Source organism: Oryctolagus cuniculus, chromosome 4 (assembly GCF_964237555.1).
Source record: "Oryctolagus cuniculus chromosome 4, mOryCun1.1, whole genome shotgun sequence".
In the NCBI taxonomy this organism is placed as follows: Eukaryota; Metazoa; Chordata; class Mammalia; order Lagomorpha; family Leporidae; genus Oryctolagus; species Oryctolagus cuniculus.
The window spans coordinates 80,795,028-80,819,758 of record NC_091435.1 but is presented as its reverse complement, the minus strand read 5'-3'; the positions used below and the strand labels follow the sequence as shown (position 1 = coordinate 80,819,758).

The 24,731-nt window shown below is 50.2% G+C and overlaps 1 protein-coding gene across 25 annotated transcripts in view; it reads right to left on the bottom strand.

Moving 5' to 3' along the window:
* The window catches only part of KALRN (kalirin RhoGEF kinase), a 783,799-nt gene that overhangs the window by 152,989 nt on the left and 606,079 nt on the right, over window positions 1-24,731 (bottom strand). For all 25 annotated transcript variants that reach the window (XM_051859217.2, XM_051859218.2, XM_051859219.2 and 22 more), the window contains one exon: window positions 3,526-3,772. In XM_051859217.2, coding sequence (XP_051715177.2) covers window positions 3,526-3,772 — 247 coding nt within the window. The remainder of the gene's footprint in view (window positions 1-3,525; window positions 3,773-24,731) is intronic.

The window sequence follows — 24,731 nt, the reverse complement described above, 5'->3', positions numbered from 1 at the left end:
AGTGCCTGGATTTGATTGTTGGCTCTGCTTCCAATTCCAGCTTCCTCATGCACACCCTGGGAGGCAGCAGGTGATGGCTCAAGAACTTGGGTCCTTGCTGCTCATGTGGGAGGCCTGGATTGAATTCCTGGCTCTTGGGTTTGGCCTGGCCCAGTCCCAGCTGTTGTGGATATTTGAGGAGCGAACCAGGAATGGGAGATCACTATCTGTCTGTCTCTATTTCTCTGCCTTTCCAACAACAACAACAACAAAAAAAAGAAAAACAAACATCAAAAAAAATTTCCTCTAAGAGGCTCTAAGAAGCCTCCGGAGTGGAAAGTCACTGCTGCAGAGCCTCTGTCCCCTGGGAGGTGCTGCCCTTCACTACCTCCTTCTGAGGAAATCAAGAAATGGAATGACTAGACCTCAGAGGGCCCAGCCCCGAGACGTCAGGGTGGCGGTAACGTCATATGAAAGGCAGGCTCTACCCCAGCTTTGTCACACGGCCCTGTTCTTTCTCACCAACCCCATCACGAGTCAAGCCACAGACGGAGCAGGAGGAAAGGAGCCGCCCAGACTTCCAGAGAAAGCCTGGGGTGCGGGGGAGAGCGGAGTAGCTCCTGAGCTCCTGGAAGCTCAGAGGGAACGGCGCATGTGCTCAGAGCCTGGGCATGGAGCGGGGAGCCCTGCTCTTGCTGTGGCTTGGCCACCGACATCCCCAAGGCTTCAGGAAAGTCACCTTACTCTCCTGTGCCTGAGAGACCCCTGCAAGAGAGGAGACTGGTTCTCAACCCAAGCTGTTCCTTAGATTCATCCATGGAGCTTTTAAAAAATGCTCATCATCCGGCTCCACCATGAAGATGGTGGTTCCAGTTGTTCCAGATGGAGACTGGGCTCTGTCATTCTGGAAAGCTCCCAGGTGCTTCTAATGTGCAGCTAGGGGTACGGAGTCTGACCAAGTGGTTCTCCAAGCTCCTCCTTGGTGCTAACGTTCTGTGGTCCTTCTGCCCATTTCTGTGGCCTGAGCATGCACGTGGCACTGAGGACGTCATGCAGATATTTCCCGCTCCTCACAGCCCTTGGCAGTGTGGATTTGTTGCTCTCTACAAGGTTAAAAGGACCAGTTCCCTCCTAGGAATTGAACAAGAACCTGGTCCTGACCTCCAGGATACCAGATAAGGTCGTGTTGCACAGCCCCAGAGAGTGTTTTATTCCCATGCAGTTATAAGCTTATAAGGCAGCACAGGTCACCGCTGAGAGAACAGGCCAGCTCACCCCAGGCAGCCAGCTGGAATGGGAGCAGGTACAGCTTACTGGGGCTCTGCCAGGAGGCCAATGCTTTGGGCAGGCCCTGGAGAGAGGAGGGGTTTTTCCAAGCCAGGGCATGTGTACACATGCATGGACTTTCAAATGGGGCCTTGTCCAGGGTAGACGGGACGCTCTGTGGAGAGCAGGGACTGAGGCACTAACCACTGGGACTCGGGCACCTCTGGACTCTGAGCGCACATGGGTGAGAGGGTGGTGAGAAGTCTCTGGTCACACAGCCATTCTGACAGTGCTCTTTGATCCTCTGCCTTGGGTTTGCTCCTGCCAGGGTGCACATGCAGTGGGTCCAGTTAGGCAGGGGCAAGGAGGCGGTGCTCATTTCTCCCAGCTATAGGCCCAGGAGGTCAGGTCAAGGTCAGGAAGTCTCCAGTCTCCCCTGGAGACTGAGCCCCTTCTGAAGAAAACCACCCCCACACAGGAAGCCATGGAAAGTTAGCCTTTCCCGCTGGTGCTGCAGCTCACTAGGCTAATCTTTCGCCTGTGGCGCTGGCACCCCGGGTTCTAGTCCTGGTTGGGGCGCTGGTTCTGTCCTGGTTGCTCCTCTTCCAGTCCAGCTCTCTGCTGTGGCCTGGGAAGGCAGTGGAGGATGGCCCAAGTGCTTGGGCCCTGCACCCACATGGGAGACCAGGAGGAAGCACCTGGCTCCTAGCTTCAGATTGGTGCAGCGCCATAGCAGCCATTTGGGGGGTGAACCAACGGAAGGAAGACCTTTCTCTCTGTCTCTCTCTCTCTCACTGTCTAACTCTGCCTGTCACACACACACACACACACACACACACACACACACACACAAAGCCTTTCCCAGCAAATGGGCCACTGTCCCTGGTTTTGCCTCTACACACAGGGTCTCTAGACTGAACCTGCAGGAATTTGTCATATTTGGTTGGATCATCCATGATAAATGATACAATGACAATAATTCACCAGGACAGTCACTGGGCACTGAGTGCCAGGCACAGGTGTGCTTTGTATCTGATACCTTGTCTGAGCCCGCAGGAACCTACCTGCATGGGCTCCACTTTGCCCTAGGTGGACTCCACACTGACCTGTGTTCCCGAGTTCCCTGTGTCCTGTTACAGTACCTGGAGGGTGTGCAGCCCGCGGTCCACTCCAGAGGACTCATTGCAATTATAAGTCCTCAGCTCCCTGACACAGCGCCTCCGCGGGTGACAGAGAAATGACAGGGGGCGGCCCAGTGTGCGTGGGCAAGAGATTTGGGGAGCTGTGTTTGGGTTTTTCTCCCCAGGGGTAAAACCCAAGAAGACTGGATGCACTAAAGCAGTGCAAATACTGCACCTGCCACCGCCATCTAGTGGCCGAAGGGAGGAATGCAGGTCGAGGAGATAAAGCCGATGAACTTGCAGGAACACGTAACAAGCTCACAGTCATCATCAGGAAACCCGCTGCAGGTCTCCATGGTGACCTCTGTCCCTGCCTCCTGGCACAGCCAGATCCCTTCCTTCTTCCTTTGCCATACATATCTAGCAGAGATCTGCCTGGAGGGGTCCCGGAGGCCGACGATCTGAGCGGTTACAAAAACAAGCTGAGAGCTAGGCCATGCCTCTGTGTCGCACGATGCACAATGCATGGCGTCAAAGCCCTGGCAGCCCAGGTCAGGGGCTGTAGTGTGCGTCACCCGGAGGGCTGGTTAAGCCCCCCGGCTGTCAGGCAGGGGCTGCCAGAGGCGCACAGGGAGCTCGCAGGAGGCGCTGTGCTGTGCCTGGCAGCACAGAGCAGCCCGAAACAGAAGCCCAGGCCCAAATAACCCATCCGTCGAGGGCACACCGTGAGGCGCGGGCAAGGCTTTGGGGAGAGCTGGTCCTGGTTCAGCCTAGGCTCACTCTGGGCTTTGCTCGGAGCCTGGGGTCAGCAGGAGGCCCTGGTGGGGGTCTGAGAGCCAGCAGTTGCTGCGTTGGGGGAGGGGGCCAGGGGAGAAATGGGGTGTCGAGGCCACCGGGTGGCCTCAGGCAGAAGAGGACTGTTCTGAATGAGGGCAACAGCGTGGGAGGGCCAGCTCATCCAGCCTGCCTTCTCAAGAGCAAAGCGACTCAGAAAGGTCACGCGGCCTTACTGAAGGCGCCCAGCCACCTGGGTGCTCTTTCTCAAGTCCCCAACCCACTCTGGCCACGACCAGGTCCCCGGGAAACCCCAAAGGGTCGCGGCGGGTGCCCGCCACAGGCGAGAACGCGCCTTCGCGGGCCGGCGCCGCGCCGCCCCTACCTTTCACCAAGGGGAAGAAGCAGTCCATCTCCACGCTGCTGCGCGAGTGGGAGACGCACAGGACGCTGCTGGGGACCAGGCCCTCCTGCGGGGGGCTCCGCTCCGTGGTGCGGACCAGACACCAGCCGGGCCGCTCGCTGGGCCGCTCCAGCAGCTCCACCGTCTGCCCCACCTGGATGCTCAGCTCGCTGCTGTGGCCGGCGCTGAAGTCCTGGAGGACCACGGTCAACTCGCACCCGCCTGAGAGCTGTGGCGGTGGCAGGGGGGCGTGCAGGAGGGAGGGGGCAGGAAGGGGGCGGTGGATGCAGGAGGGCAGAGGGGAGGAGGGACCAGAAGGAGAGATGGGATTCAGGGTGGGGGAAGGCAGGAGGAAGAGGAAACAAAACAAGAAAAAAACGAGTCGTTAGCCCAGTTCTGTTGCTTAGCCTGACGTCCCAGCCCAGCCGTGGCCCGGAGCTGCCCAGCCCAGAGCTCTGGGTCTAACCCTCCCGGCCTCCCTAGGGCTCCTTCCACTAGGCCTTTACCAAGCTTGCCGCCAACCTAGCCTTTCAATCTCTTCCCCTGCATGTCCGCTTGGCTCCTTCTGAGGCTCTCCCGGCCTGTCCCCGTCCCTCAGTGCCACCCCTCGGACTCTAACTGGGATGCCATCTGTTGCTACTTATGAATTATTTTTGATTTTGAGATGTTAATGGGCACATAATTGCACATATTTATGGAGCGCAGTGTGATGATTCACATATGTATAGTGATAGAGTCAGGGTAATTAGCAACTCTAATTCCTTAAACAGTTTCCATTTCTTGGTGTTGGGAAACTACAGACTCCTCTCTTCTGGTTCTTTGAGAAATACATCATAGATTGCTGTACCCTGTGCCCCCACTGCACTGTAGAGCACCAGAGAGCGTTCCTCCTAGCTAATCCTCTCTCCCTCCGTCCCCCCAACCCTTCCTAGCAACTGGTGCCCACGGGTCTGGGCTCTTCTTCTCTGAGATCTTCTGATTGAGCCTCTATATATGAGCAAGGACATGCAGTATCAGTCTTTCTCTGCCTGGTTTATTTCACTTAACATGAGGCCCCCCACTTCCTCCCACCTTGCTGGGTTTGTTTCTAATGCACTGTAGTTGATGTTTGCGAATAACAGAAGAGAACATTGGCCCCTGCCCTCCTCACCATCCCTACCCCATACCAGAGCCACTGGTCTAAAAGAAGGGCTGTGAGTAAAAAGAATGGGGCAGAACACCGTCTATCTGGGAGGACAGAGACTTGCTCTACACAGGCTCAGCCCTCTGGGACCAGGGGGAATCCTGCACGGGAAGGGAAGAGGAGAGGAGGGCAAATTTGTCTTGAAACATACGCCTGCACTGATGCTCCATGCACCTTCCCTCCAGACCTGCGCTTCCCTACTGCCCGGAACCAATAACACAAGTTCTCAGGAGAGCATGGAGGCAGGAGGAAGCCCTCCCAGCTGCACACAGAGACTTTTTACTTTTCCTCTTTGGGTTTCGGTCCTCTCCCCAGCTGTCCCAGACCTTCCTTCGCCATGGGACTGACTGGGCTGTCCAGAAGTCTCAGAGAACTGAGCACAGGGCCAACCTCCCTCTCAGCACAGCAGCTACACTTAGGGGCAGAGTAGCAGGAAGGGAAAGGAAGGAATGAGAAAGTCGAGAGGCCCCGCTTGCCAGTCTGTCATCCACTAAGGTTCACCCCAAACAGCAGGTCAGAGGAGCACCTCCGGGGAACTCGACCTCAGCCCATGCACCTCTGCTTGAAGCCCGCACCAGCAGCCCCGCTAAAGCTCCAGCCCTAATGTGTTGTGCAGCCATTGCCTGGGAAACAGCGAGCCAAGAGCAAAAGCTCAGCCTTCAGGACTGCTAGCAAGCCCCACTGAAGGGGCTGGGATGCCAGGGTGGGCCTGGAAAGGTCGACGGATGCTGGCAGTGCACGTCCCCACCCAGGCATGGCGGGGAGACAGCTGTGCGAGCACTGGCCGTGGCACTGCCCTCGGCATGACATCTGTAAGGGAAATCTGTAGGATGGAGGGGCACGGAGGCAGAAGAAAAAAATATGCTTGTTGGCTCCGTTTTTCCATTTCACTTTCCCATTCCCATTAAATGCACAGTCCTCCTTCTCTAACCTGCCTGGTGCTGTCTTCCCCAAAACATCATTTAGAGAAGGATGCTGGTTGACACCCCTCACCTCTGTGACGTGTCTCACAGTTAGCCAAGTGCCCTTACCAGTCAGGTGGGACTGTTATCTCCATTGCACCCATCAGGAAATGCAAGCTCAGTGGTGTTGAGGCCAGAGGTTGGACATTAAAGGTGCATAAAAATCACCTTGGGAGTTTGTGAAAATACAGATTCTCCAGCTGCTCCTCCATTGCTCCAGACCACAGGTTGATCCAGGAGCTGGGATTGTGGCCATCTGGGGAGAGAACTAGTGGATGGAAGGCCTCTGTCTCTCCCTCTCTCTCTGTAATTCTGCCTTGCTTTTTTCTTTTCTTTTTTAAGATTTATTGGAAAGTCAGAATTACAAAGAGAGGGAAAGATCTTCCATCCACTGGTTCATTCCCCACATGGCTGCAATGGCCAGTTCTGAGCCAGGCTGAAGCCAGGAGCCAGGGGCTTCTTCTGGGTCTCACATGTGGGTATAGGGACTGAACCACCTGAGCCATCCTCCACTGCTTTTCCTGGGCCATTATCAGGGAGCTTGATCAGAAGTAGGGCAGCCAGGACTTGAACAAGTGCCCATATGGGACGCTGGTGTTGCAGGTCAGAGCTTAACCCACTGTGCAACAATACCAGCTTCTGTAATGCTGCCTTTCAAGTAAATAAATAAAATCTTTAAAAAAATTTTTATCCAAGAGCAGAGAGACAGAGACAGACAGAAAGCTCCTAACTGCTGACTCACTCCTCAAGCACCTGCAATGACCAGGTCCAGGCCAGGTGTACCCCAAAGCTGGAAGCTGGGAACCCAATCCAGGTCTCCTATGTGGGTAGCAGAGACCAACTACTGAGTCATCACTTGCTACCTCTCAGGTCTGCATTGGCAGGAAGTTGGGATTGGGAGCCAGAGCTGGGCATCTAAGGTTCTCTGATATGGAACTTGGGCTTCTTGACTGGCACCGTAAGTACTCGGCCATATGCCATCCCCAGGATGTATATTTTTAACAGGGACATTGCCCTGCCATGATTCTGAGAAAGGCTGGCTAGATGGTTTTCCCATTGTCACTCTGCTGGACTTGAACCCAGATCTTGATGACAGGGCAAATTATGTATATATTCTTAGGTCTGTTCATGGGAGAAGGGGGTGGGAAGCAGTGGCCTGAGCTTGGCTTCCAGCAGGGTTCATAAACTTTTTAGACTGTAGTCCTCTGTAGGAAATGCATTTTATGTTTTGACCAATGCACACTACATGAGTAGATATATTATCGAGACACAAGTTTCACTCTCCTATTTGATTTCATTTTTTTCTCAATTGTTGGTGACATCTCACTAAGTTGATTCCAACTTCCACTAGTGGACCCTTTGTGGAACGCTGGCCTGTGTGACCATGGAAGTCCCCTTGACTGGAATGACAACTGCTGGGCTTCTTGTTCCTCAGGGGAGCTGTGCCTCTGTGCCAACACCAGGTACTCCAGGTTCTTTCCCGAGGTCAAGCACGCACATGGTTGGAGAGGCAACTTGCACCCCTTTCAGGTCAGAGAGGATGCAGCCCTTTGGCAGACTTGAGGCAGAGCAGATGAGGCCTGAGGCTCTGAGGGCAAACACCCAGGTGCCACCCAGACACAAAGCCCAGGGCCTCCTGGGGCAAGTTACAAGCTTACCTGTGGTGAGGTGGGATGTGGAGGAGGGGGTAGATCATGTAGATTATGAAAGCTGAGTGCCTGCCACTCAAAATCCAGTTCTAGAGCTGGTGTTGTAGCACAGCAGGTTAAGCTGTCGACTGTGACGCTGGCATCTCATACGAGTTCCACTGTGAGTCCCACTTCTGATCCAGCTCCCTGCTAATGAGCCTGGGAGAGCAGCAGAGGATGGCCCAAATGCTTGGGCCCCTGCTGCTCATGTGCATGTGGGAGACCCGGATGGAGTTCTAGGCTCCTGGCTTTGGCCAGGCCATTTGGGGAGTGAACCAATGGATGGAAGATCTCTCTCTTCCCATCTCTCCTTCTCTTTCTCTGTAACTCTTTTTTTTTTTTTTTTTTAAGATTTTATTTATTTATTTGACAGGTAGAGTTACAGACAGACAGAGAAAGGTCTTCCTTCCGTTGGTTCACTCCCCAAATGGCCACAACGGCTGGAACTGCGCCCATCTGAAGCAAGGAGCCAGGTGCTTCTTCCTGGTCTCCCACGCGGGTGCAGGGGCCCAAGCACTCGGGCCATCTTCCACGCTATCCCGGGCCACAGCAGAGAGCCGGACTGGAAGAGGAACAACTGGGACTAGAACCGGCGCCCATATGGGATGCCAGAGCTGCAGGCGGAGGATTAACCAAGTGAGCCACGGCGCCGGCTCCCTTTCTCTGTAACTCTTAAAAAAAAAAAAAAAAAAAAAAATTCCACTTCCAGGAGCTAAGCCCGTATGCACCACTGGGTGGCGGTATTTGCACCCTGTGGGCTTCCCTGTCCATACAGACAAAGGAGGAAGTGGGAAAGCCATTTAATGGGCAATGTCTTCGGAACTCACACCTGACACGTAACTGCATTCAAGCTTTAGGTCTACTCAAAAACCCATTACGTTCAAAAACAGAATGAGCGTCCTGGTGCACCAAGCCTCATCAGCTTCGTCAAAAAGATTGGTATACCAGGCCCCCATCCTATGGCAGGAAGGGAAGTCCTCAGAGTCGCAGGCAAGGGAGAAATGGATGTCAGAGGTCAGGGCTGCCCCTAAAACAGTCCCTCCTCACCCTCTTCCCGGAGCAAGGATTTGAGTTTCACACTTGAGAAGCACTGCTTCAGGAAGCCCAGGGCTGGAAGCAGCATCAGAAGGTTCCAGGAGCCACTCCCTGCTGGGCAGGGTAGAGGTCAAGGGTGGAGGGCCAAGGGCCTTTGAGGGACCTCTGCCCACTTGAAACTCCTTTCCTTGCAGCCCTTACATGTGGCTCATTCATGCGTCCTGTTGTAAGCCTTCTGGACTGTGCGAGTCGACGCCCAACAGAAGTTAATGACACACGGCTGCCAAACAAAGGGACAAAGGACCAGTTCCTTAGAAACGCACTTTCCCATTTCTGTTTCTGGCTAGTTCTGGCCCTGGTGTGTGTCACAGGGGCCAGCCACACAAACCCAGAGTCACTATTTTCTCTTCTTCCCATTCCTTTGGGTCATATCTACCCTGTCCCTGGCAGGAGCACACTCAGAAAGCTCTTTTTTTTTTTTTTTTTTTTACAGTGAGAGAGAGAGACAGAGAGAAAGATCTTCCTTTACTGTTGGTTCACCCCCCAAGGTGCTGCGCCGATCCGAAGCCAGGAGCCAGGTGCTTCCTCCTGGTCTTCTATTCGGTGCAGGGCCCAAGCACTTGGGCCATCCTCCACTGCACTCCCGGGCCACAGCAGAGAGCTGGACTGGAAGAGGAGCAACTGGGACAGAACCGGCACCCCAACCGGGACTAGAACCTGGAGTACTGGCGCCGCAGGCAGAGGATTAGCCTAGTGAGCCACGGCGCTGGCCTAGAAAGCTCTCCTTTCTCTCCCTGGCCTAAATCCCTGGTCCCAAGAATTTAAGTTGGTTTTATCTGACAGCCCATAGTAGAACATGTCGCAAAGGACATCTCCGCTTGGTCCTAATTCTTTTCTTTCCCACAGCCTCTTAAGAATGGGCTCAACATCTTCCTCTGCCCATGGTTTGCTTTTTATTTTATAGTTCCTGGCTTGTTTGTTTTCTAATTTCCTTTTCTGGTCCCAGAGAACATACTTTGCATTTGGATCCATTTTCAACAGAGATGACCCCTCTGTGTGTTCCAATTTTCCTTTTCCTCAGAGTCTTCCTTCCCTGGGTCGCCTGCAGGGGCTCATGTGAAAGTTTCCCCTCCTGACTTACTGACAGCTGAGACGTGGGCACGGCACTCTGAAAGCAGCCCTCACAGACCTACCCTGCCATTCTTCGGGGTTTCTCCTTGGACAGTTCAATCCTTCCTTGGGTAGAACCAGCCACAGCCGAGGCAGCACAGAGCCCTTTGGTTTCAGACTGCTCTACGTTGCCCACGTGTTGACTTGTCTTAAAGATGACAGTTTTTAAAAAAATATTCATTTCCTTAAACATGCACTTGCTCCTGCATATAGAAAGCCGTTTGCATCACCAGTCTCCCTTCTCTGATGCTTCTTCCCTCCCACCGCCCCTGCCCCTTCACTCATTTTCCTGGCTCTGAATTTGATGTTCATGGTTTCCCCAGTGCCTCTGGCCCCTCTCTGCACACTTTAACCGCTTGCTCACCCTCTTGCTCCAGTGTTCTGCCCACAGCATTGCCTGGGCCCAGCCTCCCCCTTCTGACCTGCAGATTTCACCTCCGTCATCCCATGCAGATTTTATGCACAGGCAACGTGCTGATTGCCTGCTTCCTACTCACTATCGAGCTGATTAATGCTGGTACTTGAGAAACAACACACTGGGAGGCAGCCCTGTCCTGTGTTCCTGTAACTGCTTCTCAGGAGCAAAGCAGGCCTGCACACCCACCAAGATGTACAAACTCTTGAGCCACATCCTGGATTTCTCTCAGGTCCCCTAGCCAGGAGCCTTCTTTCTCTTCCCTCATGCTACACACTGGGTCCAGCCTCTCCCTACATGGCGTTCCCAAATGGTGGGCATCCTCTGGCTGAGCCGAGGTGTTGCGGTGGGAGTGCCTGGCCATCTCCCCTGCAGTCAGGCACAACTCCCTGGGCAGTGGGAAGACCTGGCACACTCTGTTGAAAACTTGGAGGCCATGTATTTTCACTGTGCGTGTTTTGCCGCCTGCTATGGGGCCTAACTTTCAGCATCAGCTCTGTTTGACTCCAGTGTCTAAGACCAAACTGACTTCTACTCAGGGAAATGCTGGGAGCTGATATAGGAACACAGAATCTCAGCAGGAAGTATGTTTTCAGTTCTCTTCTGAGCTTGTTCCCCTGTCTCTGGGATCTTCCCTGTTCTTGTTCTGTTACTGTCTCCCCTATCCAGCAGCGAGTTTCTGTCTGGCCTTCTGTGCCTGAGCCTTGAGCCCATTTCTGGGAGCTTCTCACACCTGCTCTGCCTAGTTCTCAGGACCCAGGAAGACCGGCTGAGCCTTGCCAATGCTGTCTACTTAGGTATCCCCCAGCTGCCAGCTGCCATCTAACTCCTTGCCTTTCCTTGCCCAGTCTCTCCTTTCTGGGTCCCTGTTGACTAACCCCCGGCCTCCTCCTTCCCCTGTGGGGCTTTCTAGAGGGGCAGAAGGAGCTCCTCCCAGCCTCACATTCTTCCTGCTCCCCAGCGATAGCTGTGTGGCCTTATTTCCAACACTGACTGCTACCCACACAGGACAGGCTTTGAAGCCACTCTTGGTAGCCCTGTCTGCATTTTCCATTCCTACTCATAGTCACCAGAAACAGTCACTTCACTTTGGGTCTCCTTTTGCTCGGTTAGTATTTGGAGATCAGCTGAACCAACCCCTTCCTGTGTAAGCCATGCAAGCTAGTTTGTCCCTATGAGCATCCTTGTGGTATGGAAAAAGAACACACTATTCCTTGACAGTTTCTCAAGCGCATCTGGAGACCTGGGATAACACCCCACCCAGCATCCTACAGTTGCTATTTCAGTCTCAGCTCCTGTGTGTCTCCGTGTCTCCACCTGGGTCCCCAGAGGCAGCACGGCCTAGTGGTTAAGGGTGTGAGCTCTGGAGTTCCTCACCAACTGTGTGATTGGGGGAGAGCTACATAACCTCTGTCTCAGTTTCTTCATCTGAAGAATGGGGAGAATAATAGTACCAACTTTTTAAGCTGTGATGAAGAATAAATGAGGTAATAATTTTAAAGCATGTAAGACATCGTGAGAAGAGTTAGCACCCTAAGTGCTGTAAAAATAAGCTCTGGAGGTGTTAATTGTTATTATTTAAATTTAGGGGGGAAGGAGTAGAGAAGAAATAAAAAAATCGGTATCAGTTTTGATGGCATGCTGGCTGTGAATAGATTAAATCAACTGTATGTGTGTCAGTTACATAAATGAACCCAATATTTTTCCTGTCTAATAATCTTGGGGCTGGCATTGTGTCACAGCAGGTAAAGCTGCCGCCTGTGATGTTAGCATCCCATATGGGTGCCGGTTTGAGTCCTAGATGCTCCACTTGTGATCCAGCTCCCTGCTAATGCACCTGGGAAAGCAGTGGAGGATGGCCCAAGTGTTTGGGCCCCTGCACCCACGTGGAAGACCAGGAAGAAGCCTGGCTCCTGGCCTTGGCCTGGCCCAGCTGACTGTTGCGGCCATTTGGTGATTAAACCAGCGGATGGAAGATAGTTTTTTCTCTATCTTTCCCTCTCTCTGTAATTCTGTCTTTCAAATAAATAAGTCTCAAAAAATATCTTAATGGAGTCTTGTCCTAACACAGGCCAATCAGAGGCACTGGCCCTAGGGCTGCCTAGGGAAGCCGACTTGGACACTTTAAAAGTTGCCGGGTCAGCATATGCTTTTCCTGACTACAACAAGGGGACAGTGGGGCCCAGGATCCCTTTCTGGAAAACGAGGATCACTGTCTCTCTGTTCTGCATGGCTTTCTGGGAAGCTTCTATGTAAAGAAGTCCTTATTTCCAGGAGTCTGCTGACTGCCCTCAATTCCTGCAGGCTGAGCCCACTGGTAACTGTGAGTATCAGTTTCTCACATTGCTTGCCCACGTGCTTGGATCTGACACTGATGGAAAATCAGGTTCAAGGGTACCCATCAGATGAGTCACACTTCTTCCTCCTGTTCTCCTGGCTGCCCCCTCCTAACTCCCTCTACCTTTTTCTTCCACATCTCCTAGCCACAGTGTTCACAGGTGCATCAACGTCTATGCACCAATGGCCACACAGGAGGCCAGGACTGGCAGTTACACAATGTAAAGTTAGGGTGTGTCTTCTTGGCACAGTTTCAAGGGCACTGAGAAGTCCTGCTAACTCCCGTGCAAACACTATCCTTTTCTTCTCCCCCTTACACTCTGCACCTGCTGTTCCTGCCTGGAATTCCACTGCTAAAACGTAACTTCATTGGGGCCGGTGCTGTGGCGTAGTGGGTAAAGCTGCTACCTGCTGTGCTGGCATCCCATTTGGATGGTGGTTCAAGTCCCAGCTATTCCACTTCCAATCCAGCTCTCTGCCATGGCTTGGGAAAGCAGTAGGAGACAGCCCGGGTCCTTGGGCCTCTGCACTCGCATGGGAGACCTGGAAGAAGCTCCTGGCTCCTGGCTTCAGATTGGCCCAGCTCTGGCCATTGCGGCCATTTGGGGAGTGAACCAGTAGATGGAAGACTTCTCTCTCTCTCTCTGCCTTTGCCTCTCTGTAACTGTCTTTCAAATAAATAAATAAAAATTAAAAGTATAAGAAGAGTAACTTCATTTAATTAGGTGAAATGCCTGGCAACAGGGCATTCTATACTTTTCTCCCTCTGGAAAAGCTGAGATGCGGCCCAGGGGTGATATACAGCTGCACTGACAGGGTTTTAAGCAGTAAAGTGTTCACAACAGCAGTTTTCTTACGTGAGGACAATTTATAATAATTATCATAAAAAGTCCTTAAAGCTAACACATCAGAACCCAACAAGAAGGGGATGGTTAAATAATTACAATATACCCACTAGGTGAATGCTTAATTATGCAGCCACTAGATATTTATAAAGCTTTATAATAGTTTAAAGCTGCTTATCTCATACAAAATAAAAAAATTAAAAATTAGGATGTAAATTATATATTTTATGACTCATATGTGAAGAGTACCATCAACAACTTAATGACTTTATTCACAGGAAACAAACAGGAAGGAAATTCATCAGAAAGCTAACTTTGGTTTTGTTGGGTGGTAGATTCTGGGTAATTTCCCCCTCCTTTCTAATTCCAAGTTTTGCCCAATGTTTTTCACATAAGCGTTATTTTATAATGAAATAACCGTAGCATTAACAATGGCATTCTCTAAAGTGAATGTAATAGGAAAAATGCAAATATTCCAAGGAGGCATAATATTTTGAGAGAAAAAAAAATGGCAGTGGTGAGTGGGGGCTGCGGGGGAGTTGATGGGTGGTTTCCAGCTGTGCCTCTGTGGAAGCTTCAGGGCAGCCCAGCCCTAAGTTACTGATGATGGCTCAGCGTAGCAGACTCAAAATCCACCCCCACTAACCCTCTGTCCCCACATTACTGTGAAGCTCAGATAAGTTCTTCAGAAAGTAGGTCCCTTTGGATGAGTTTAGCACGGGGCTTTTATCTCAAATTGCTTACAATTTTAGAAGCAAACATGTAAAGCAACATATGGGTACTTAGGAATATTGCTGTGGAACTCTGAGATTTCTTTGGTTTGTGTGTTGGTAGCCCATGGAGCTGCCAGGTCCAATTAAAGTCTAAAGCTTACAGTTTGCTTTATTTTGTTTGCTGGAGCTGGGGAGGCTGCTGCTGACTAGAGCTGAAGGAGCTGTTTGGTTAAGTTGTTTTCCAGGGTGCTTAAATGAGCACTGTGGTCTCATGGTCTCCTAGATCTTGTGCCTTGCTCAGTACTTAACAGTGAGAAGAAGGCAGCAATGGGGGTCAGCAAGCCTTGGTGCTGGTGTGGGCTCACCTGTATGTGACACTGGACACATCCCTTCCCTCCCCACGCCTGAATTTCCTCTTTCTTAGGATGGGGGACTTGGAGTTCAGGGCCTTTCCAGATGTGCGTGGAGTAGTCTCTGTGTCCACTCTCTAACACATCGCCTGATTTACCTGTCTTAGGCACTTATCATTTTGTGGTCTTGTTTACTTGTTAGTGTATGTGTTGCTCACATCCCACTTCATAATTTCAGACCCCAAAGAGCAGGAGCATCTCTGTCTTGCTCTTGTCCTATCTCCTGAGTCTGCAGTGATACCTGATATTTAGCAGGTGACGAATAAGTACCTGGTGAACACTCCAGTAACTAAACTCCATAAATCGTCCCCTGGCATATAACTGATAAGTCCAGCCACAATGCCTGAGAAGTCTTGCTCATTGGCTTCCTCTATTCCTATCAGGGTCTAACAGGACAGGTCCCACATTTGATTTGTTCTGAGCCCCTTTTCAAATAAAAATCTCCTTGCTCTTTAATCATTTGACTACATTGCCACTAATTCTAAACCTGGCAAAAATGACATCAGAAGGGGAGGACATAAACCCACAAAAACAAAGACAATGGGAAATAAAAGTGGATAACACAAGCCAACACTTTTTTTTTTTTGAATGACAGAAAGCAGATGCAAGAGTGGCATCTGAAATGGTAGAACTGACAGGATGAGATTCAATTAGCTCTGTACAGCCCACAGACTCAGAGAGTGGAAGCACTAGGCAGCATGGAGGGTGGGCATGAAATGGGAAGATGCTTTGATCAAGAGCCTCAGGTCCCTTCTCTGTGCACTTGCCTGAAACACTGAAATTTAAGGACGGTTGACCTACAGAAGGGGGAGATGGCCACCACCCTTGTACCCTGGGCTCCCAGAATTCTGGGAGCCACATGCTAGGCAGATTTGAAATCCTTCTTTGGGGAAACCAAAAAGATGTAGAGAAACTCAAATATTGATGCTTGGATATCCATACCTACCAAACTGTCTAGACCCTGTCAGATGGTATCACAGTATAATCCCACTGCCAACCAGACTCCTCCCTTACATAGTCAAAAATGTAATATTATGCTATAGATTACCAGACTTTGCAGAAAAGCCTCTTCATCAGAGGCCAAAATCAATAGACAGGACCAGCAACTCAGAGGAAACAAAATGCAAGTAGGACAATAAAACGAAACCTAGAACTAAGAGAAGAAAAAGAACAAGCTGTTGAGAAAATGAAAAAGTTGCAGAAGGAGAAGAACTCTTAAAACTTAGAATTAATACAGCAGAAATGAAGCTTTCCACAGAGGGAAGAGAATGTTAAAGAAATTTTCCAGAAAGTAGAACAAGAACACCAAGAGAGGAAAATAAAAGAGAAACTAAAAGAAAATGAGAGTTGATTTCATAAGTTCTAAACAGAATGGAAAAGAATGAATTGTAAAGAAAAATTCCCAGGATTGAAGGGCAGGAATTGCCCAATGGATACAATGTTCCAAGCGCTTGGTGTAATGAATTTAGAAACACTAATTCTAGAGGCTGGCACTGTAGTGCAGTGGGTTAAAACCACAGCCTGCAGTGCCGGCGTCCCATATGGGTTCTGGTTCTAGTCCTGCTACACTTCCTATTCAGCTCTCTGCTATGGTCTTGAAAAGCAGTGGAAGATGGCTCAAGTGCTTGGGTCCCTGCACCTGTGTGGGAGACCCAGCAGAAGCTCCTGGCTCCTGGCTTCAGATTGGCTCAGCTCCGGCTGGCCATTGCAGCCATCTGGGGAGTGAACCAGTGGATGGAAGACCTCTCTGTCTCAGTCTCTATCTCTCTGTAACTCTGTCTTTCAAATTAATAAAAGAAAAATTTTTTAAAGGCTAATTCTAAAGCAGTATTAGGGCACACTGGCAGATAAAAGGGCATTCTAAGAGCTTCTAGACCCAAGAATCACAATGACAGCAGAGATCAACAGTAACACTGGAACATAAAAAAGAATGGAGCAATTCCTTAAAATTCTGAGTGGAAGTTACTTCCAACACAGAAATCTATACCCAAACTATCAATTGAGAGTGAGGATATACCAAAGGCATTTTCAGACTTTCAAAATCTCACAAGTTTGACTCAATAAGCATTTCATTAGCATTAACAATTATCACTCATTATTTGCTACCATCTTTCTCTTTTATTCATTTTTGTTTCTCTTTATATAATATGCCTTTCATAGACATAATTAAAATTGATCTCTTCATTCACTTAAAAAATAATAGATTTGAGAAACACTTCAATGACCAGGGATTTTTTATTTTAGCAAAGCATCCATCTAAACCTTAGCCAACACAACACAATGGGGCTGTGATGATGGTTCTTCAAGGTGGACCCATGGCCTAGTAGAGACTCATCTAGTCTAATTCCCTTATTTTACATAAGCAAAAGGAATCCCTGAAAGAGAAGGGAAAATGGTGTCTTGAAGATAGTAGATAATAAATATTTGTTGAATGCATGAATAAGTAAATAAGAGTATCTTAACTCATAAGTAGGGAAACTGGGGGCTTAAGCCTATTGGCTGCAAAGCCAGGACTAGATTCAAGTTTTCACATTCTAGGGTTGGGATTCCTTTAGTAAGCCTTGCCAGATTATGACTACAGAGTCCAGGAGGCTCTGGGTACATGCTTGCACCTTATGCGTGCATGGATATATAGATTGGCGTGTGTGTGGAAAGGGGACTTCCAAAGTCATGCTTGACAAAGCTGTAGAGGATGCACGGCTGAGGAAGGCAGCTGAGATTGGAGATCGTGGGAACCCCAACATTGTCCTGGGCCTTACTGAGTTTCTCATCTACCCTACTGCTCAAGGGCTCTTTCCAACACTCTGTACTTTATGAAACTGTTCCCTCCGATTACAGGGCACTCTCCCTCCACTGTTCTTAGTCTGCTATCTAGGGTGATACAGAAATCTTTCTTCCACTGAGCTTTTTGTGGGAAAGCAAGAGCAAGAATTCTTTAAGTCTTCTCTTTTTCAAAACGTCCGTTTAAATGGATTTCAAATGTGTGACTTCCAACATTTTCGCCAAATTCTTTTATTCTTCGGGATAAATGTCAGCATGTCATTGTCTCTCCTAATAGGGGCCACCCCGAGCTGTGCCTGGTTGCTGAGATGTGGTTGGCATAGGCACGGCAGGTGGACCCATTCCTAGGCTAGGCACCACACTCCCAGGAGTGTGGTCAGAAGGCCTTGTGCTAAGTCGTGCTTCGGTTTCCACTGCACCTGCCCACCAAAGCCCACCTGGATTCATAGCTGCTTCTCAGGCCAGCTGCCTGCCTTCTGTATTTGGGCTACTGAAGCTTTTGACCCAGAGACCCTTCTATTCATCACTGTTCAAGAACTTCCTAGCCAAGGCACAGTGTTGTTTAGTCTCAGCAATCACCGTAGTGATTCCTTGGCTTTGTGTCATCTGCAAAACTGAAGTGTTTTCCACGTGTTCATCCAGGTGTGGGAGAAAAATGAGGAATGAGGACAGAGCTCACAGATATTGTGCTGTAGGCTCCTCAGATCCACCAGGGGGAGGAGCTAGACTTGCTCGGTGTGCCCAGGGGTCATAATTAATGCCAGCAGTCAAAGTTAGGGTGTTTCAGATTTGGCTCCATTTAATGTTCATTTCTTCATTCAACATGAAATTATCAAACACAGGTTAGAGCTCTCTAGCAAGGAGGACAGAAATGCAAACTGAAAGACAGCTCCGTGTGCTACCTATTCCTGCACTCCCTACCCAGGTTTCTAAGAACATGCAGACTAGACACTGCTGGGCCTGTGCTGGGCAGACCCCTTGCAGAAGAGGGGGACGAAGAAGCAGGATAGCAAGTGTTAGTTCTGTCTTCATCTCATTGGCTCTGAGGAACCCCTATGAACTGTCAACAGAGACGAGGAGGCCTTTGCAACTCTGCCCCTTGGCCGGGAGGTCACTGCCCTGCCCAGAGGTGGTATCCCCTGACTCCGTGGGGCTTGACCTATGCTGTCTTTACTGTGGTTCTGATCGCAGTTGGTTTTCCTACAACAGGGCCCAGGACTGAGAGAGAGAGGACGGAGCCCATGGGAATGCTCTGAAAACCCCAATGGCAACTGCAGGAGAGGGAGGAGAGGCGGCTGGGAGAAATCTGAGATGACAAAGAGCTGCTCTCTAGTTGGCTCCTCTGAATGTTGCCAGGCGCCCCTGGCATGTGTCCACTGTGTGGGCTGTGCAGCTGGGCAAAGCTGAGCTTCAGAGGCACCAGGCCAAAGACGGGAGACAACCTTCACAGCAGTGCAACAAGCTATCGAGTCTCAATGACTCAGATGTGGGTCACTATTTCCCAATTTGTTGTTTTTGGGTCTGGAACTAGACTGCTTATTGGAATACATCTCTGTTGTCAGTACCTGTATAACCTCGGACCAGTTAATTAGCCTCTCCTTGGCTCATTTTCCTTATCGCTAAAATAGAGATCATATCAGCTCTGACCATACAGCGTTATTGTGAGGACTGCATGAACTAACACAGGCAACCCCTGATATGCATCATGTGCTCAATAACTGTTAGCTATTGTTTACCTAGTAATCACGATCTAGCACTTAAGTGAGACATGTTTTCCTACACTGATACAGCATCTAAGGAGCAGAAGCTCATTTCCAAAGCACCCCTAAAGGTACATACTGAGGTAAACCGGTAGACTGGGAGAAAAGTTAGAAATAACCATGTCAGGCAGGAGGATAGGAATTAACCCATGTGTGAGGGGGCCTAAGGAAAACAAAGCACCCATGGGAAGGAAGGGAGCGGCCTCCAGCAGCCTCGGAGGCACGCCTTGAAAGCCGCCCAGTATCCTCTACAAAGTCCTGTCCATGCCCCAATAACTTTTGTAGGTGTCCCAGCTAGAATTAGGAGAATCTTCTCTGCCCAGCACCATGTGGGCGACCCAGCCTGAGAACACTGGGTAATAAAACCATGGGAGGAATTTCACCTGTTTCACACCGAGCAATCCCTTTGTCCAGGAGAAGTGGGTGGAGCGAGAGAAACTGGGAAGAACTGGACCCCACTCCCTTATAAGCCCCAGTCTGAATGCAGACTCTGAGCTCCTCCCTGGGATGCCCGCCTGGTCTATCTGGTATATTTCTCTCAGCTCTCAGGTCTTTGCTGAGATGCCTGCCTCATCTGTCCAGTGTAGTCTCTCCATTGAACTATGTAACCCAGCTTACCCCGATGGAATGATGAGGCTGTCTCTCTCAGATGCTATCTAGAGAGGTGCTGCTCCTTCTGGTGCACGCCCTAGCCCATTAAACCTTGATACCGTGCTTACCACAGTCTTGCTTACTCTGTCTCACGTCTCAATTCTCTCACTAGAAGACAAGAGCCTCCGTCCTAGCCGAATGTACATTCTCAAGCCCAAGGTTAAAGGGCTGAAGGGTATGACGTGGTTTACAATTTCCCTTTGTAGGGCCATGAATGTGACTTCTCTTTCTACCCCAGACTTCCTAGAGAAGTAACAGAGCAGCATCAGACCGGGAAGAGAAAGCACTGGTTGCTAATGGAGAGTGGATAGCATATTCACACTGTGGTCAAGGAATCCTGTCGCTCGCAGAGGCTTGGCAAAATGACCCTGGAAAGGGGCCACGCTCCCCTGAGGTCCATCAGGAAACACTGGTTAGTCAGTGTGGCTGGGCATCGGGTATCCAAGCACAGGCAGCATGTCTGCCAAGACCGGGGCGGGAGGAGGGCGATCAGGGGACAGTTGAGGGGCCCCGGCTCAGTTAAGGGGGGCAGTGGCTGCTGGCAGGCTGGGGCGAGAATTACAGATTCACATGCAGGACAAGCAGCACATTCTAAATACTCTGATTCAGAAAGCAAATATCTCTAGTCACTGCTTCCCAGGCCAGGGGAAATGCCCGTGGACATCTTACTAATTTTTAGTCTTCAGGCAGAATGAGAGAGTAACGAACACGGGATTGGCCCTTTACACAGCTCATAATATCTCTTGCAGACTTTATCTAATTCTCACGGATCCCATGAGGTTGGCATGGTCATCTGGTCATTGACAGATGGAGAAGCTGGGGCTCAGAGAGTGCCATGACTTGTTAAAGGCCGTGTTAACGACAGACAGCAGAGGCAAGGCTCCAAGCCCAGCTCTCTCATCCGTGCACTCGCTGGCCTCTTCACCAGCCAGCCACTAATGCTGGGCCTGGGGCACAGAACCGTGAGGCTGACAGCCGTGATGGCCACCCCCTTGCCACAGTTGACTGGGAACATACATCACCCAAGTGTGCTGAACATGACAACAGGAGGAGCATAGGCCGCTGGCCCCGGGGATGAGCAATGGGGTCCCCTGAAAAGTGATTTGCTCCTAGCAGTGCCGCCTCGCCCAGTGCTCCACGTGACACTGCTATGACCGTGTCTCCTCAGAGCTGTTGATGTTATCAGTGTCTGAGCCCTCCTTTGGCTGTGACATCTATTCCTGCTTAGCTACAAACCAGAGAGAGCCCAGAGCGCTTGCCTCTGTCTTAGGCCAGCGGCCTGCTCAGCTCCATCACCACAAGGCCTCTCCAACTGTACTGATCCCACCTGAGCCAGAACAGGTGCCCAGCAATGGGTAGGAGAGGCAGCAGCGACCAAAAGGGTCCTGATGTTTTACGGTCTTTCCTGGTGAATTACTGCTAGGATTTCCCTATCCCTGATCCCACCCTCCCTTCAGTGTGAAGAATGGCCTTTAGAAGGTTAACCCATTTATTGGGTGGGTCCTAATTTGATTTTTGCTCATATCTGCTGTTGGTTTTGCCCTGGGACTGACTGCTACCCCATATCTCCCATGTTTGTGGCATCATGCCTTTCTGATCACCACCTCCCACACCCTCTCTGTTACAATTACCACCACATGCCCTCTGGACAAGACGGATAGTGTTCCCTTGGCGGAAGGCACGGTTTATGATCCCCGTCCATCCTAACATCTTGGCTTCCCAATTCAGACCAGCACTCCAGGGACAAAGAGCAAAGGCACTGTTCCAGTGGCCCTGAGTGGCCACTAGAGGGAAGCAGCAGCTAGATTTTACTAAAGGAAGAATGTAGTTCCCTTGCTTGAACAGAAGGCTGGTCCCATAGAAATCAGCTGGTGGATCAGCAGCCCACAAGGAAAGCCCAAGACAGATGGCTGCGTATAGAAGATGGTGCATAGTGTTTTCAATTTATGTTTCCTGGGTGAAATTCCTAAAACAGAGACCAGGGCAAATTGTGAGATCTGAACCTAAAACCAGTTAGTGTCAGGGCCCAGGCTTGCTGGTCTCCCCACGTGCCTTTTCAGCACACTGTGTACCAGGTCCTCTCCTCCTCCTCCTTCCCTGCTCCCGCCACTGCGGTTCAACCCAGAGGAACTATGTGTCCACCCAAATCTCAAAACATTTTTGGACAAATGACAGTGATTCGAGACTCTTCTCTAGTCCTTATGGCTGATCTGTGACAGTCCTGCCACAGGACAATCTTTGCCTTGTCTTTTGGCCTCCATGCCAACCCAGGCTCTCATCACTCACCTCTGCATTTCTGCAGGTGTCTCCTCACCAGGCATTCTCTTCCATTCTCTATCCTCAGCTCCACACTCTCTCACTTCAGAATGCACATCACAGGCCCTGCTGTGCTTGCCCCTTCAAACTCTACTAGCCTCGTTCTAGGATTCAAAGTCCTTTACAATACTTCCCATCTCACAAGTTCAACCCCCTATTTGCCCTTATGGCTTCTCTTTTTGGTGTCCTGAACATGTCCTGGTCATTTCTGCCTCTGAATTTGTACAGATGGGTGATATTTCAAGTCAAATACAGGATGTTCCCAACTTCCAATGGCTCAACTTGTGATTTCTCAATTTTATCACTGTGCAAAAGTGACATACATTCACTGGAAAGTGTACTTTGAATTTTGGTTTCTCCAGGCTTGTGATACTCTGTGCAATACTCTCTTGTGATGCTGGGTGGTAGCAGTGAGCTGAAGGTCCCTGTCAGCCACCTGACCACAGGGCACACACTGATACTTGATAGTGTGCTGTGCTGCCAGCAATTTGGGGATATATTGCTTTATGTTTTTCATCCCATCATGTGTAAAAAATGCCTGTCTCTGTGTGTACATGCGATATCCACTTTACTACACTTGGCTTTCTGTTAGATGATTTTGCCCAACTATAGGCTAATGTAAGTATTCTGGGAATGTTTAGGGGAGACTAGTCTAAGATCATGTTCAGTATATTAGGTACATTAAATTCATTTTCTTTTTTCTTAAAAATTATCTACATACATATGTGAATACATATATATGTGAGAGGGAGGGGAGTAGGGGGAGAGAGGGAGAGAGAGAGAGAGCGAGCAAGTGTGAGCGCGCTTCCATATGCTGGTTCACTGCCCAAATGCCTGCCAAACCTGGGGCTGGGCTGGGCCAAGGCTAGGAGCCAGGATCTCATCCATGTCTCCCACCTGAGTGGCAGGGATACACTGCTTTGGCTATCATCTATGCCTCCTGGGGCCCACATTAGCAGGAAATCAAAGTCAGGAACCAGAGGTGGGTATGGAAGTCAGGTACTCTGATGTGGCATATGGATGTCTTGGCTGCAAGGCCAGTCACTACCCTGCAAATGCATTTGTGACTCAGGGTACTGTCAGCTTACAGTGGGCTCACTAGGATGTAGGCCCATCGTAAGGAGGAGCATCTGTGATTTTCTTACTCCTTTAGACCCCGGAGAGAGACAGACGTTGGAGGCCAAGCACGACTCTCAATTCCCCACCTCTCTTACATTCATAGACAGGAGCCTCCACAGTGGGACTTCCCTTCCTGTACATTTTAACAGACATGCAGAGAGGGCTTTGATAATTTTTTTTTTGACAGGCAGAGTGGACAGCGAGAGAGAAACAGAGAGAAAGGTCTTCCTTTACCGTTGGTTCACCCCACAATGGCTGCTACGGCTGGCACACCACACTGATCCAAAGCCAGGAGCCAGGTGCTTCTCCTGGTCTCCCATGGGGTGCAGGGCCCAAGCACTTGGGCCATCCTCCACTGCTCTCCTGGGCCACAGCAGAGAGCTGGCCTGGAAGAGGGGCAACCGGGACAGAATCCGGCATCCCAGCCGGGACTAGAACCTGGTGTGCCAGCGCCGCAGGCGGAGGATTAGCCTATTGAGCTGCGGCTCTGGCTGGCTCTCTGTTAATGCACCTAGGAAAGCAGCAGATTATGGTCCAAGTCCTTGAGCCCCTGAACCCCACATGGGTGACTAGGATGGAGTTCCAGGATGAAGTTCCAGAATCCTGACTTCAGCCTGGGCCAGCCCTGCCTGTTTTGGGCATCTGGGGAGTGAGCTACTGGGTAGAAGAGCCTCTCTCTTTCTCACTCTGTCTTTTAAATAAATAAATAAATAATCTTTAAAAAATTATGATGTATGTAAAAAGTCCAGTTCATATGATTAATATTGTAGTTATTTGATGTGATTGGGTAAGTTACCAAAGTGCCCGGAGCATTCCTTCTGTCACTTTTGTGGCTTGCTGTCCTGGTGAAGGCTTCTTTGGTGCTGAGCACAGAGGTTCATCAGAATCGGACAGTTTTGCCTTTTCTCTGATAGCAGGAGGTGGGACTAGACATTATGGGAGATAATTAAACTGTAGGTCCATTTAGAAAATTTGAGCTAGATTTTTAATTATTTATTTTTTATTTTTTTGACAGGCAGAGTTAGACAGTGAGAGAGAGACAGAGAAAAAAGGTCTTCCTTCCGTTGGTTCACCCCCCAAATGGCCGCTATGGCTGGCACGCTGCGCCTATCCAAAGCCAGGAGCTGGGTGCTTCCTCCTGGTCTCCCATGCAGTTGCAGGGCCCAAGCACTTGGGCCATCCTCCACTGCCTTCCCAAGCCACAGCAGAGAGCTGGACTGGAAGAGGAGCAACTGGGACAGAATCTGACACCCCAACCGGGACTAGAATCCGGAGTACCAGTGCCACAGGCAGAGGATTAGCCTAGTGAGCTGTGGCGCCGGCCGAGCTAGATTTGTTTTAACAGCAATGACAAAATGCAAAGTCAAAGCTGCAGCCCCTCTAAGATCTAGAGATATAGGACTTTTATTCTCCTTTAAATAAATCAACCATACCCAATAGGTGTAAGAACAGCCAGTTAGCTTCAGAGAAAGCAGAGAAAAGTCTACAAGGTATCTTAAAATTTGACAGTTGTTTTTTCCGGTAGTTCTTTCCCTGTCAAGGGTTCAGTAGGTAGACAGGGGCCAGCCTGACTTGAAACACAACCTGGACAGAGTAACAAAGGAAGCCAATGCGGACTCCGTGACAGAGGCTGACGGCCTCTGGGAGCACCCACCACCCGAGCTGTGGGTTCTGGTGCCCCACTTGGATGCAGATGCTTCGGATTCTTAGATGTAGACAGAATCCATATCCAGGGGTGGCCTTGGGCTGGGCATAGAAAGCCTGCAAACCGCTCGGTGGGGAGCCGCAGAGCCCCCCAGGACG